Source organism: Aquarana catesbeiana, linkage group LG01, assembly GCF_042186555.1.
Source record: "Aquarana catesbeiana isolate 2022-GZ linkage group LG01, ASM4218655v1, whole genome shotgun sequence".
In the NCBI taxonomy this organism is placed as follows: domain Eukaryota; kingdom Metazoa; phylum Chordata; class Amphibia; order Anura; family Ranidae; genus Aquarana; species Aquarana catesbeiana.
The window spans coordinates 605875971-605890148 of NC_133324.1; the positions used below are offsets into that span (position 1 = coordinate 605875971).

A 14178-nucleotide genomic window follows, 5' to 3' on the forward strand; every position below is an offset into this window, starting at 1 on the left:
TGTGTTATTGATGCTATCTTTCTGCTTGCATGTTTATCCTTTGTGATATCAAGCAGTGTCTTGTAAAGTAACAAGCAGTGTCTTGTTTTACTTCAAATCTTCATTTTTCTGGGATTAATTCTTTTTTTGGCACTTTAATTTGTTTTTTTGGCACTTTGATGGTCTGTTTAATCATTCTGACCTTCCCACAATTTCAGTCCTGTTGTTGTAGATGCTCTCTTTTCTGCTTGCATGTTTACCTTTTTGTGAGATCATGTGACTTTTCTACAGCTCAGGGCGGATTATAGGCGTTATTCAGGCGTTTTTACAGTGTTTTCAATTCATTTACAATGGAGAGGGCGTTTCTGAAGCGCTTTTTTCAACACCCAAAAGCTGCTCCAAAGATGCTGCTTGCAGGACTTTTCTCAACGACCCGCCAGCGCAAAGCCTCAGTGTGAAAGGGTCCATTGAGATGAATGGGGAGCGTTCTATGAGCATTTTAATAGCGTTATTTTTAGAGCTAAAACGCTGCAAAAACGCCTTGGTGTGAAAGGGGTCTAAGACCCCTTTCACATTGGGCCGCCTATTGCGTCAGCGGTAAAACGCCGCTATTTTTAGCAGCGTTTTACCGTCGGATTTGCGGCGCATTTCGGCCGCTAGCGGAGTGCTTTTACCCCCCGCTACCCCCCGCTAGCGGCCGAGAAAGGGTTAAAACCGCCCGCAATGCGCCGCAATAGTGGCGTTTTGCCGGCGGTATCCCAGCGCTGCCCCATTGATTTCAATGGGGAGCAGCGGTGGAGGAGCGGTAAACACACCGATCCTTCACCGCTCCAAAGAAGCTGCTGGCAGGACTTTTCCTGACGTCCTGCCAGCGCACTGCTCACAATGGAAACAATGGAGCAGCTGTTTGAGGGCGGATTGCAGGCGCTATTTTTAAATCTATAGCGCCTGCAAAATGCCCTCGGTGTGAAAGGGGTCTAATGGTGATTAGTGCAATTTCTTCTGGGGACTTAAGAGTTGACCCAATGTAAGGATCCCCATTTGAGATCACTCAAACCAGCTATTGTCTCATGTCTGTGAAAGTCCCAGAGTCTGACAACTAGCTGCTTTATTTTGGCCTGTTAAATATACAATTGAAAGTGTTATAATACATATGTTTAATAAGCCAGAGAAAAAAAAACTGTAAATATTGCCAGCAATCTTGTGAGCTGACACCTTTTAATTCACACTGCCTAATGAGAGTGTTGCAATGTTATACAGTGGGGACGGAAAGTATTCAGACCCCCTTAAATTTTTCACTCTTTGTCATATTGCAGCCATTTGCTAAAATCATTTAAGTTCATTTTTTTCCTCATTAATGTACACAGAGAACCCCATATTGACAGAATTGCTGACATTTTTGCAGATTTATTAAAAAAGAAAAACTGAAATATCACATGGTCCTAAGTATTCAGACCTTTTGCTGTGACACTCATATATTTAACTCAGGTGCTGTCCATTTCTTCTGATCATCCTTGAGATGGTTCTACACCTTCATTTGAGTCCAGCTGTGTTTGATTATACTGATTGGACTTGATTAGGAAAGCCACACACCTGTCTATATAAGACCTTACAGCTCACAGTGCATGTCAGAGCAAATGAGAATCATGAGGACAAAGGAACTGCCTGAAGAGCTCAGAGACAGAATTGTGGCAAGGCACAGATCTGGCCAAGGTTACAAAAAAATTTCTGCTGCACTTAAGGTTCCTAAGAGCACAGTGGCCTCCATAATCCTTAAATGGAAGATGTTTGGGACCACCAGAACCCTTCCTAGAGCTGGCCGTCTGTCCAAACTGAGGGGAGAAGAGCCTTGGTGAGAGAGGAAAAGAAGAACCCAAAGATCACTGTGGATGAGCTCCAGAGATGCAGTCTGGAGATGGGAGAAAGTTGTAGAAAGTCAACCATCACTGCAGCCCTCCACCAGTCGGGGCTTTATGGCAGAGTGGCCCGACGGAAGTCTCTCCTCAGTGCAAGACACATGAAAGGCCGCATGGAAGGACTGAAGGACTCTGAGATGGTGAGAAAAAGGATTCTCTGGCCTGATGAGACCAAGATAGAACTTTTTGGCCTTAATTTTAAGCGGTATGTGTGGAGAAAACCAGGCACTGCTTGCTCATCAGCTGTCCAATACAGTCCCAACAGTGAAGCATGGTGGTGGTAGCATGACTGGTTGCAATCGAAGGAAAGATGAATGCGGCCAAGTACAGGGATATCCTGGACGAAAACCTTCTCCAGAGTGTTCAGGACCTCAGACTGGCCCAAAAGTTTACCTTCCAACAAGACAATGACCCTAAGCACACAGCTAAAATAACGAAGGAGTGGCTTCACAACAACTCTGTGACTGTTCTTGAATGGTCCAGCCAGAGCCCTGACTTAAACCCAATTGAGCATCTCTGGAGAGACCTAAAAATGGCTGTCCACCAACGTTTACCATCCAACCTGACAGAACTGGAGAGGATCTGCAAGGAGGAATGGCAGAGGATCCCCAAATCCAGGTGTGAAAAACTTGTTGCATCTTTCCCAAAAAGACTCATGGGTGTATTAGATCAAAAGGGTGCTACTAAATACTGAGCAAAGGGTCTGAATACTTAGGACCATGTGATATTTCAGTTTTTCTTTTTTAATAAATCTGCAAAAATGTCAACCATTCTGTGTTTTTCTGTCAATATGGGGTGCTGTGTGTACATTAATGAGGAAAAAAAATGATTTTAACAAATGGCTGCAATATAACAAAGAGTGAAAAATTTAAGGGGGTCTGAATACTTTCCGTCCCCACTGTAGGTACACATTGTTAACAGTTCTTTCTGCAAACAAAACGCCTTTCCCAGGTTATGGACAGACTAGAGGGGTAGGTTTTCTGTAGCCTTAAACACTTCCTGTTCCAGGATGAAAATGCTTCTCCTCCATAGATACAGTGCAATGAGTTAGCATCGTTACCCTAGTACAGGAAGCAGTGGCAGCTGGTGTTTTTTTTTCGGGGGGGGGGGGCAGCAAACAACCACCCCCCGGCAGCCAGTGACACCGTAAGTGCCCCCCTGCCCGCTCGCTGTCTGCCAGTCGGTCCAGCACTTACCCCATCTAGGTAGCAGGAGCCAGGCAGGAGGCATCAGGCAGCAGCTCCTGTGTCCTTTCCTCCATCACGACGGCCGTGCTTCTCCTCCCCTCCTCCTAGACGTCCAAAAGGATCGCCTGTCCTTTCAGCCAATCGGGTGATGGGTCTCAAGACCCGCTTCCTGATTGGCCAGGAGGAGGTTCAGTGTTACAATAGCGAATATTTATTTGCTAATGTATCACACCTGGGTGGGCTCAGTAAGCATTCTTTGCGCCCCAAGCCTACCCTATTTTGAAGCCTATTAGAGCCTCTGGCTCTAATCAGATGCTTTAACCCCCCCCCCCCCCATTTGGATTTCATGCATCCGGCGCCCTGCCAGCAGACACATGGATGGGGGGATGGCACTCATGCACTTTTAATGGACGGGCCACCCCTGACAGGAAGTGTGTTACCTGTAATATTAGCAGAAGAATGTACAGTGCTTGTACATAGTCAAGATCAGAAGGACATATAGTGCTCCATAGCATGCTGTCTAAAGTATCTTCTAAGGACTGCTTTATGTCTGTACAGCTGAACACTGTCTGAGTTCTATGCGCAGCTTTAGGTTTTAAGGTTTATGAGCAGATGGGACGAGCAAAACAGCTTAAACATCAGATGATACACATGGGGCTTGGATAACCTCTTAACCCTAGGTTCACACTTTTGCATTTTTTTTATTTATTTCATTTTGCAGTTTGCAGAAACTACAGTCCATTTAACACGGTTTCCTATGATACACGTTAACATCTATGCGTTTTTCAGCTGGTGCGTTTTTCAAAAGGGTCAGGGACTTTTTTTTTTCCTGCAGTAGATTGTGTGTAATAGACTTCAATGGACCCGCACCAAAAATGCAAGTGTTGCGTTCTTACAAGCGTTTTAAATTTTGCGTTTTTTCTCCATAACACACTGTGTATACCGGTTGTTAAGGAGCAGGCCAGGAAGCCGGCCACCGCATTCTAAACAAACGATGAGTGATCAGCTAAACAAAATAAATAAATCTTGTGAGCCACACTGGTCCCCCTGATGAAGACACATGATCCCTGTGTCGAACACGCGTAGGGGAGGGGCCAGGATGGAGAGAGCAACACGGAGCACACACAGCAGAAGTTTGCCATATCATACCACACCATACCTCCAGCGTTTTGAATTTTATCATTGGAGGCTGATATAGAATGGTGCACTCACGCACCAATGCTATGTGAGAAATCCATTGTGGGGGGTGTTTTTTACTTAATACATTTTTACCCGGCTATATTACACTATATAGTTTTTATTATATTTACAAACATGGAGCTACAATTAATCCAGCTGGAGAAATACACCTGACATCAGCACTGAGCCCGGGGGGTGGCTCCAAAATGTGTTTAGACTCAGGTTAGCAGCTGGGTCACACGCTCTGAGGTGAGCATATTAGCCTAAGGGGACCGCTGAAGCACACCGGAGCATGGTTTGCAGCACTTAGGATATTTCAGCATGATTGATATCACATTTTGACATCATCTGCACGCACTGATTTGGAGTGTTTTATAGGACTTTTTTTCATCTGTTACTTTGCAATTATTTAGTAGGGCACTTATGATGTCCTATAAGGAGCACTAAGCACTTTCTGTATCCATTTATGCACTTTTCTGTTTGGTATTCATATTATTGATGTATTTTTACCAATTTCACATTTTGCACTTTGCACTTTTATATATATAAGAGGACAGTAATATTCATTGCTGTATTTCTATATATTGTCATATTTTTATGCACTTAGTTGGATTTGTTTTCACATTATTTGTATTTGTATCATTCAGTTTTTTGATTCACTCGAGCGCAGCGCATATTATCCTATGATGAGTGATCAGCTGTCTGTGGAATTCCCTGCTGACAGCTGAATGTAAAAACAAAAACTGCTGACAATAAGAAAAAAAAATCAAACGGCTAAAAAATTATGTGGGGTACCCCCAATCCATACCATGGATTTTGATGGAAATCCCACGCCAAAATTAAAAAAAATGCGTGGGGCACCCCCAAAATCCATACCCAACCCTTATCTGAGCATGCAGCCTGGCAGGTCAGGAAAAGGAGGGGACAAGTGAGTCCCCCCTCCCCGTCCTGAACCATACCAGGCCACATGCCCTCAACAAGGGGGGTGCTTTGGGGGACAAGTGCCTCTTCCCCGCAACCCTGGCCAGTTGGGGATCTGCGGGCAGGGGGTTTATTTGGAATCTGGAAGCTCCCTGTAACAAGTTTCCCCCAGATCCCGCCCTGCCCTATGTGAATAAGTATGGGATACGTAGAACCCCTACCCATTCACCAAAAAAGTATAAGAATAAAGGCACTACACAAATTTTTGATAATTCCTTTTCAAAAAAATAAAACAATAATGTCCTACGGTGTAGATCTATCGTCAATCACAACACCCACCGCACCGCACCACACCGCACCGCCAGATCCCAAAAAAAAGAAGCTCCCCCCATCTGCCTTCTCTGCCATGTGACAGTTCTTAAAGCATAGTTCCGGCTGAAATATGACTTTTAAGATAAAAATACCCCTAGAATACTTATGCCTTGTGCAATGTAACAAAGGTATGCTGTAACCTATGCCCGGTTTTCTATTTGTGCAGCATCGTTTTCTTACTTTGTGAAGTTCCTGCAGAGCACGGCCATCTCCACTGTGGGCATCTGAAGCCACAGTATTCTTCTTCCTGGATGGATTCCGTGCATGCTGGCTAACCATGAATTGGCTAAAATCACACTGGATAGCACAAAATTTAGTGCATATACTACTTTTCAAAAACACACTGCACTAAATCACATGGTACTGCGGTACCATGCGATCTGATGCAGGCAAACACACTGTGTTTGCGATCTGTATTTGGGGTGTGATTTGGAAAATATTGACATCCACAGCAGATCGCACAACCAGTGCATTGTGAACAGAGTGCGGGAAGTACACACGTAATGCAGGTTTCCTATAACGTGTTCTGGCGTGAATAAGCCCTTACACAGATCCCCTTCACATCACAGTCCAGCCCCCATTACATCACCCCCCCCCATTACAACAGTCCTACAGCTTCCTCAGCTCCCCTTCACACCACAGCCCCTCTTACAATCACAGCCCCCCCTTAAATCACAGTACCCCTAGCATTCACAGCCTCCCCCCATCACATCGCAGTCATAGCCCCCCTTTCCTTCCTTACATCACAGTCCCCCTTTCAATCGCAGCCTCTTCAGCACAGTCCTACCGTAACACAGCAGGGTAGAAGCACTTATCATATGGGTATCCTTTCCTGGGTCTCCTGCCCAGCTGCTGCTGTCATCTCCATAGCAGGGCAAGGGGGATGAGGTGGGGCAGGTCGGGACGAAAGGCAGGAGCTGCCCAACTCAATATGTTAACAAATGGGTGATTACCTGCTTGTTATTTGAAAAAAACTATCTGTGCAGTATCTCCTGCTCCCCTGCTCTACTGTGGTGGGAGACCGAGGAGAGGGCACCCAGCTGCTAATTGGCATGGCCACAGTCTGGACAGGACTGTCACTCAGTTCGGAAATTATGGTTGTTGCAACTATGTCTGTATAGATTGCATGTAAACAGAAGTAAACAAGCAAGCCACAACTGTCAAGTCTACATGTAAGATTAGTACATATTAGTCACCCGAGGGAGAGTATAAACCAGAGAGGGCTAATGTATTGCATACCTCCCAGCTTTTTGAGATGGGAACGAGGGACACCTATTAGCAAAAGTATGTAGGGATTGGACACACCCCTTGCCACACCCCCTTAAAGGAGAATTGTACAAAAAAATGATAAGTTAAACCCACCAGTGCTTTTTTTTTTTTTTACCACTACTATTCCTTTATACTGGCTTTTGAAATTTACAAATGCAGCAATTTAGAAATTGGATGAAAGGTTTAGCACTGGGGAACACTTTGTGAAAGATAAAAATTGCATTTTATATACAACTATATAGATCAGACCAAAATGAGGGACAAATGAGGAGGAAAGAAGGACAGAGGGACATTGTTCCAAATCAGGGACAGTCCCTCGAAATCAGGGATAGTGGAAGCTATGGTATAGTGTTTGGTGTTAGAGGCTAACTTTTTTAATCACGAGTTCACTTCAAATACATTGCTTCTACCTGCTGTCCTTTCCAATGTAATTATACATTTTGAAAAGAGCAATGGAATCCTTGTATACAATAACTGTTATTTGTTTTTAATTGTAGGCTAAGTCGGGTGGCAAATGGCCTTTGAAATGGTATGCTCCAGAGTGCATACATTACCGTAAGTTTTCCAGTCGTAGTGATGTATGGAGCTTTGGTGTAACCATGTGGGAAGCATTCAGCTATGGACAGAAACCTTACAAGGTATGGATTGCAGTGCACATTAACTTCACAGTCTGAATATCTGAACCTTCAGAAAAAGCTCTCTCTAGACACTCACATTGCTTATGTTTGCATTGCAGAAATTAAAAGGCAATGAAGTAATTCATTTTATTGATAAGAATGAGCGCCTGCAATGCCCTGCACAATGTCCTAAAGAAATGTATGAGCTCATGTTGGAATGCTGGACCTACAAGTGAGAAAATTTTTATAACCTAGTAATTTTATTGTGATCTTAAACATTATACCTCTGATGTCCTAAACTGCTAATTTCTTATTCTCAGGTTTCATTGATGCATTGATTTTAATTACAGATGGAGTCTAATAGTAGAGTCAGTCACTTGCTTCTTATATTTCTCCAGATACTTTAAAGTAGAACTATAGGCAAAACTTGTTTTTCATTTTGGATAGAGCAAGTGAGGGTTATAACATCTGTCAGATTTTTTTTAATGCCATGTGTATCCCATTGTGGAGATTTCCCTTCACTTCCTGTCCCATAGCCAAACAGGAAGTGAGAGGAAATAACTGCAAATTAAGGGAATTCCTTGGGGACCCCCAACTAGTGTGCCTATTGGAAGATTTCCCTTCTATTACTTTTCTGAGGACAACCCAACATTTGGGATTTTCTTTTACTTTCATTAATGAAAGTGAAAACAGGACAAATAGAGAGGGTGAATCTTCTTAACGGGGGGCACAGACAGCAATAAAAAGTGACAAGTGTTCTTATCCCTCTTCACTCTATCAAAACATAAAAATGCTTTGGCAGGTATGCAGGCCTTGAAACTCAAGCTAAGAATCTCACCACAGAAATGACCAATATGAAACATCAGTTTGGGTTTAAATCGTCCAAGATCAATAAAAATGTTTACGTTTATGACCAATAACATTTCAAGGGAACTTTTAGTCTCAGCTTTCCTTTAAAGTTGATATGTAGTGTGAGCATATAAGACATTCTTTTGCTTGTTTGGTGAGGGGGCTGGTAGGCTCCCGTAAATGCCATGGCACCCTGCCTCAGATCTTCTTTCAAGAGCCAGAGCATTATGTGAGAAAATGCTTCCCCAGCATTCCTCTAAATGTTCATGCTTCTCCCTGCTGGCAATTGGGTGCTGCAGACCTAACTGTGTAATCTGCCGATCAACAGTTGCTTGATTTGTAATTCCTTTTTAAATTGTAAACACCCTCTTTAAATTTAAACTAAAACTTGCAAAGTTCAAGCTTGAACCAAAAATCTGATTATAAGAATGCAGGGTCTCTAACATTCTATTGTACCCCATGGGTCTAAAGGGCAGGGAAGAAGAGAATGATTCCATTAAATATGCATTTCATCTTGATATGTTGCAAGAATTAAAAGAATCAGAGCCAGCCTTGGGTGGATGAGTGCTAAGTTAGTTATTTACTGTACTTATTATATATTTATTTTAATTGTGCTGTTTTACTACCTTGAATGTAAGGCCCATGTCACGCTGGCATTGCAACATCAATTTGTAGCAGCTACAGAATCTCCTTTCTTGGTCTTTTTGTTGCTAGGAAAAAAACTGCAGGCAATACAAATCTGTGGCATGCAAATTCCAGGCAATACTCTTTTATGGGGTGTTTGAAGCTAGTTACTGAATTGCCAGCTTCAGCAGGTAACCTGTGATCCAACCCAGCTGATGACAACCATGTCACATCACATGTTTGTAGCTGCTTGGATAAGTATTTTAGTAAGCTACAGAAGCTAAACTATAGCTTGTTGCAGATTGCCATAACAAATAAGCAGAGATTGGTAACTACTACAAACTTCGGCTACAAGCTTGCTAAAATTGCACGGTCATAAATCAGGTTAATAAAACCATCCATTTTCCCACATAGGATGGAGGATCGCCCAAATTTTGAGACTGTGGAAAACAAAATGAGAAAATATTATTACAGTGTTGCTAACAAAACCGAAGATCCGACTTCTCCTTCACCTAAAGAGAAGACAGGCTGAAATGATCCAAATACCTGTTTGGAGGGCAATGGAAAAAAAAGCCCTTTACAGCAAAATAAAGAAAAATTTTAGTGGACACTTCATTGACAAGTAACTCAAACATCATGATGTAAACATAATAATTTCCATATATGAAGATATACAGTATATTCCTTTTTGTTGTACTTACTACACTCAAGCAATGCCATTCAGGAATATGTCTAAAAGGTCATATGAATAAAGATGGGTCTGGGGAAAAAAAAAGTGAAAAATTGGGTAAAAATGTCCCCTTTTTTTTTTTTCAAAGCCATTTTTTTTTTCTGAATAAATTAAAAAAGAAAGGAGTGTGGAATATGTTGTTTTACAATGATAAATAATATATCTATGACATGGTATTCAAACTATATAACATGAAGACATTGTCAAAAGTTTGTAGAATTCACCTCCGTAACATCTCTAAAATTCACCCTTTTTAACAAATGAAACCACCAAGCTCATTCACTCCCTTGTTATCTCTCACCTTGACTATTGCAACTCCCTTCTCATTGGCCTGCCTCTCCATAGGCAACCCCCTTCACAGTCTATCATGAATGCTGCTGCTGGACTTATCTACCTTACCAACCGCTCAGTGTCTGCCAACCCTCTCCTCCAGTCCCTACACTGGCTCCCAATCACCCAGCGAATTAAATTCAAAATACTGACCACAACATACAAAGCCATTCACAACTCTGCCCCGAGCTACATCACCAATATTGTCTCCAAATATCACCCAAATCGTCCCTTCCGCTCTTCTCAAGACCTCCAACTCTCAAGCTCTCTCATCTCCTCCTCCCATGGTCGTCTCCAGGATTTCTCCAGAGCCTCTCCCATCCTCTGGAACTCGCTACCTCCACTGGTCCGGCTATCCCCTACTTTTGCTACCTTCAGGCTATCCCTGAAAACTCATCTCTTCAGGGAAGCCTATCATGTCTACAACTAATTTCCTACCACTTCCATCAGCTCATTCCCCACAGTTACAACCTTTTGTACCACCTGCCCCACCCTATTAGATTGTAAGCTCTTCTGAGCAGGGCCCTCTTAATCCTCTTGTATTTTATTGTATTGTAACTGTATTGTCTCCTTTTTATATTGTAAAGATCTGCGTAAACTGTTGGCACTATATAAATCCTGTATAATAATAATAATAATGAAGACCTTATTGAAAGATTTCTGAGCCTTTATGTAAAGTCTTAAATTATTGAAAGTTCTCTCAGGCTCAGCACAGCTGAAGACAAGCAAATCCTGGAATACAGTTCAAGTAACTCTGTGCTTCTCAATGTAGTCCTCAAACAAGAGAAATATGCATTTTTGCCACTAGGGGCACTGCAGGGGAAAGGCTCCAGTTTAGTTTGCCTACAATTGGGCAAACAGTACCTCCTACAGTTGAGTGATTGTTGGGATACAGTAGACAATAGTTTCTGTCCTCTCAGGCCTTAATTGACAAGTAAAAGGGTAAATTTGTCTGACAAATTAGCTTATCTTATTTAACCTTTAAACGATTCCTATGAATGTTCTCCGCTATCACAGCATAATGCTTCCCTATAGTCTGATCCATCAATTGTTTTTTTCTTTTCCTCTTCTCAATAAAATGGTGAGACCGACATCTAGAGTTTGAAAACCTTTCCCCAGTGCAATTTCTGCTGAGAGCAAAGCTGCGATTTGCAAATATTGTGAAAAGAAATATTCTTTTCCAAATGCTACAAGGATGACAAAACACATCCTTGCATGCCAGAGGTGCCCTAAGGAGATAAAAAATATTTCATGGAATTAAAGCAGATCTCCGGGAAAAAAATATATTCCCCATACAGTGGGGCTGTGCCCACACTGCATGGGTTAAATACCATTTTTTTTCATAGGTGAACACAGAGCTCATACTCACCTGATCCTTCAATCCTCTGTTTTATGGGTGTGATGAACAGTCCACTGCATAAGGGGGGATGGAGCGGCAGGGATCAATCTTGCACTGGAAGGATTGGCGTATTAGGTGAGTATATCTTGGTTCTCCTCTTCCATAGGCAAAAATGAGCAGTTAACTCATGCAGTGCAGACACAGCCCCACTGCATGGGGAACATTTTTTCCCTGGTGTTCTGCATTAAATTATGAGAAATTCAGGAGAACATTAATCAAGTTCTTGCAAGAGAAATATGTGCTTCTGGATCAGTATAGTAAAAAACTGAAAATGCATATTGGCAAGAAGCTTTTAAATTATTATGAAGGAAAGGGGATTGGTTACCTGTTCTTATGAGTAGTTGAAATGTTCTTAACATATACAGTCCTTGTTATTCCATTTGTAACAAAAAATAACATTTTAAAAAGCTATACTTTTGTTTCAAGCATAATACTTTTATATACACTGCATTTCACATTTCCAGTGTAACAAAATGACTTTTAAATTGTAAAACTAATCCACACTGTTTTTTTTTTTTTAATTTTCCCAAAAATGTCAATATTTTCCGGGAAAAAAATGTTGTTTTTTTTTTAATGGCTGCAAAATGTACAGAAATGTTAGATCTCTGCATAAGAATCGGTTTCTATTTAATAAATGTGACTGGATTTGGAAAAGGCTGCATTTGACCTGACAATTTGTAATGTACTAATAAGGTAAATGGGACTCCGTTGATCTGTGTTTGATCTGCAGAAGAAATGTCAGTAAAGATTGCTTTTTTTTTTTTAACAAAAATAAAATCACTGTTATATATTTTGTTCCATTAATTTTTAATTTTTTTTTAAAGACATTTTGTTTCCAAAAGAGAATAACAAATGCATAGTATGATCAACCAAAGTATAAAGTATGAGGATCAACGACAGAAGTGCAATGGTATGAAGTAGCTAGACTAAGCGGTTACAACCAACCTTAGAAAAGGAGTTGCCATGCCACTTCTGGGTCTTCCTCACCCCCAGAAAGGACAAAAGTAAAAATGAGTGAGGGTAAAGAAAGGAAAAAAAAGGGGGGGTCCATTTTTCAATACTTTTTTCCTTTCCCTCTATGGCACTTGGAGGAAGGGTATGTTAAGGGTAGTGCAGGAAAGGAAGGGGGACCAGAATAGATAGACAGCCTTAATATTCAATATGGTGTCACCTTACTCATCATGTTATTGGGAGGAGTTAGAATGTTAGGATGTGCACTTAGTTACACAGTGGCAGCAGTACCTAAACTCAATGCCAGTGACAGGAACAACAGATGTGAAAATCTTGAGCCCCCAAGTTAGGGTGCACTGAATCATGTAAGTGTTTTTATTGTTTGTTTTTAATTAAAATATTTTTGGAAAGCACTATGGAATTACTGTATGCTTTATTTCAAGCATGATACCTGGAGATCTTTGTAATAACATCCTACAAAGTCTGGACTGGGAATTGAACCCCCTGAAGTGGGTAAAATTGTGACTAGGCCTTCTTGATATACAGTATGAGAAAAGAACAGAAAAGGTGACAATGCATAATTTGGGTGTTACGCATGAGGAGATCAAGGAGAAATAAAGAAAGGATTGATCGTATAATTGGATGAGGATCACTGATTTATTAGGGCACGGAAGACGTTATTGATGAACTCTATTGCCCCGTACACACGGTCGGACTTTGTTCGGACATTCCGACAACGAAATCCTAGGTTTTTTTCCAATGGATGTTGGCTCAAACTTGTCTTGCATACACACGGTCACACAAAGTTGTTGGAAAATCCGATCGTTCTAAACGCGGTGACGTAAAACACGTACGTTGGGACTATAAATGGGGCAGTGTCCAATAGCTTTTATCTCTTTATTTATTCTGAGCATGCGTGGCACTTTGTCCATCGGATTTGTGTGCACACGATCGGAATTTCCGACAACAGATTTTGTTGTCGGAAAATTTTATATCCTGCTCTCAAACTTTGTGTGTCGGAAAATCCGATGGAAAATGTGTGATGGAGCCTACACACGGTCAGAATTTCCGACAACAAGGTCCTATCACACATTTTCCATCGGAAAATCCGACCGTGTGTACGGGGCATAAGTATGTTATCGCGGAAGTTATCTATTGTATACCGGATTAGAAAATATATTTCCAAAATAGGACCAAAACCTGTGTACACAGAGACAGAGTCAAACACACATTCAACTGCGTCAGAAAGATTCCCTGCTTATTCTAAGAAGAAAAAATTTGAATTACAGATAAGAATAAATCACATCCTTGCTAGCTGAAAACAATACAGTTCTATGCTTTGGAACGTGTTTCCCAACCTTTTTATCCTGGAGGAACCCTTGGCAAATAGTATGAGATCTTGGGGAACCCCTAAAAAAAAAAAAAAAAAAAAATCAGATCTACAGCTCACAGAACATTGGATCTGATCAGCGAGCTGTAGCTATAACAACAATTATTGTAGAAATAGCATTAAATAATAGCATAAATATTAGAACTCACCCGACACCAACATTGTGATGTGAACAGGGCACATAGAAATCAATTGTTTTCTTTATATCCATGCAAAAACCTATGTTAGAGCAAGCCCAAAATATTCTATGCACGTCAAATCTGCACATACACTATAGTACCAAAAGTATTGGGACACCTGCCTTTTATACGCACATGAACATTGATGGCATCCCAGTCTTAGTCCGTAGGGTTAAATATTGAGCTGGCCCACCCTTTGCAGCTATAACAGCTTCAACTCTTCTGGGAAAGCTGTCTACAAGGTTTAGAAGTGTGTCTATGGGAATGTTTGATCATTCTTCCAGAA

At 41.4% G+C, this 14178-nt stretch overlaps 1 protein-coding gene across 1 annotated transcript in view; it reads left to right on the forward strand.

The window, feature by feature from the left end:
• ZAP70 (zeta chain of T cell receptor associated protein kinase 70) overlaps positions 1-12133 on the forward strand; it is a 148440-nt gene extending 136307 nt beyond the window's left edge. The window contains exons 11-13 of the mRNA XM_073599211.1: positions 7321-7461; positions 7560-7672; positions 9328-12133. Coding sequence (XP_073455312.1) covers positions 7321-7461; positions 7560-7672; positions 9328-9445 — 372 coding nt within the window. The 3' untranslated portion in view covers positions 9446-12133. The remainder of the gene's footprint in view (positions 1-7320; positions 7462-7559; positions 7673-9327) is intronic.
• Positions 12134-14178: the final 2045 nt, after the last annotated feature.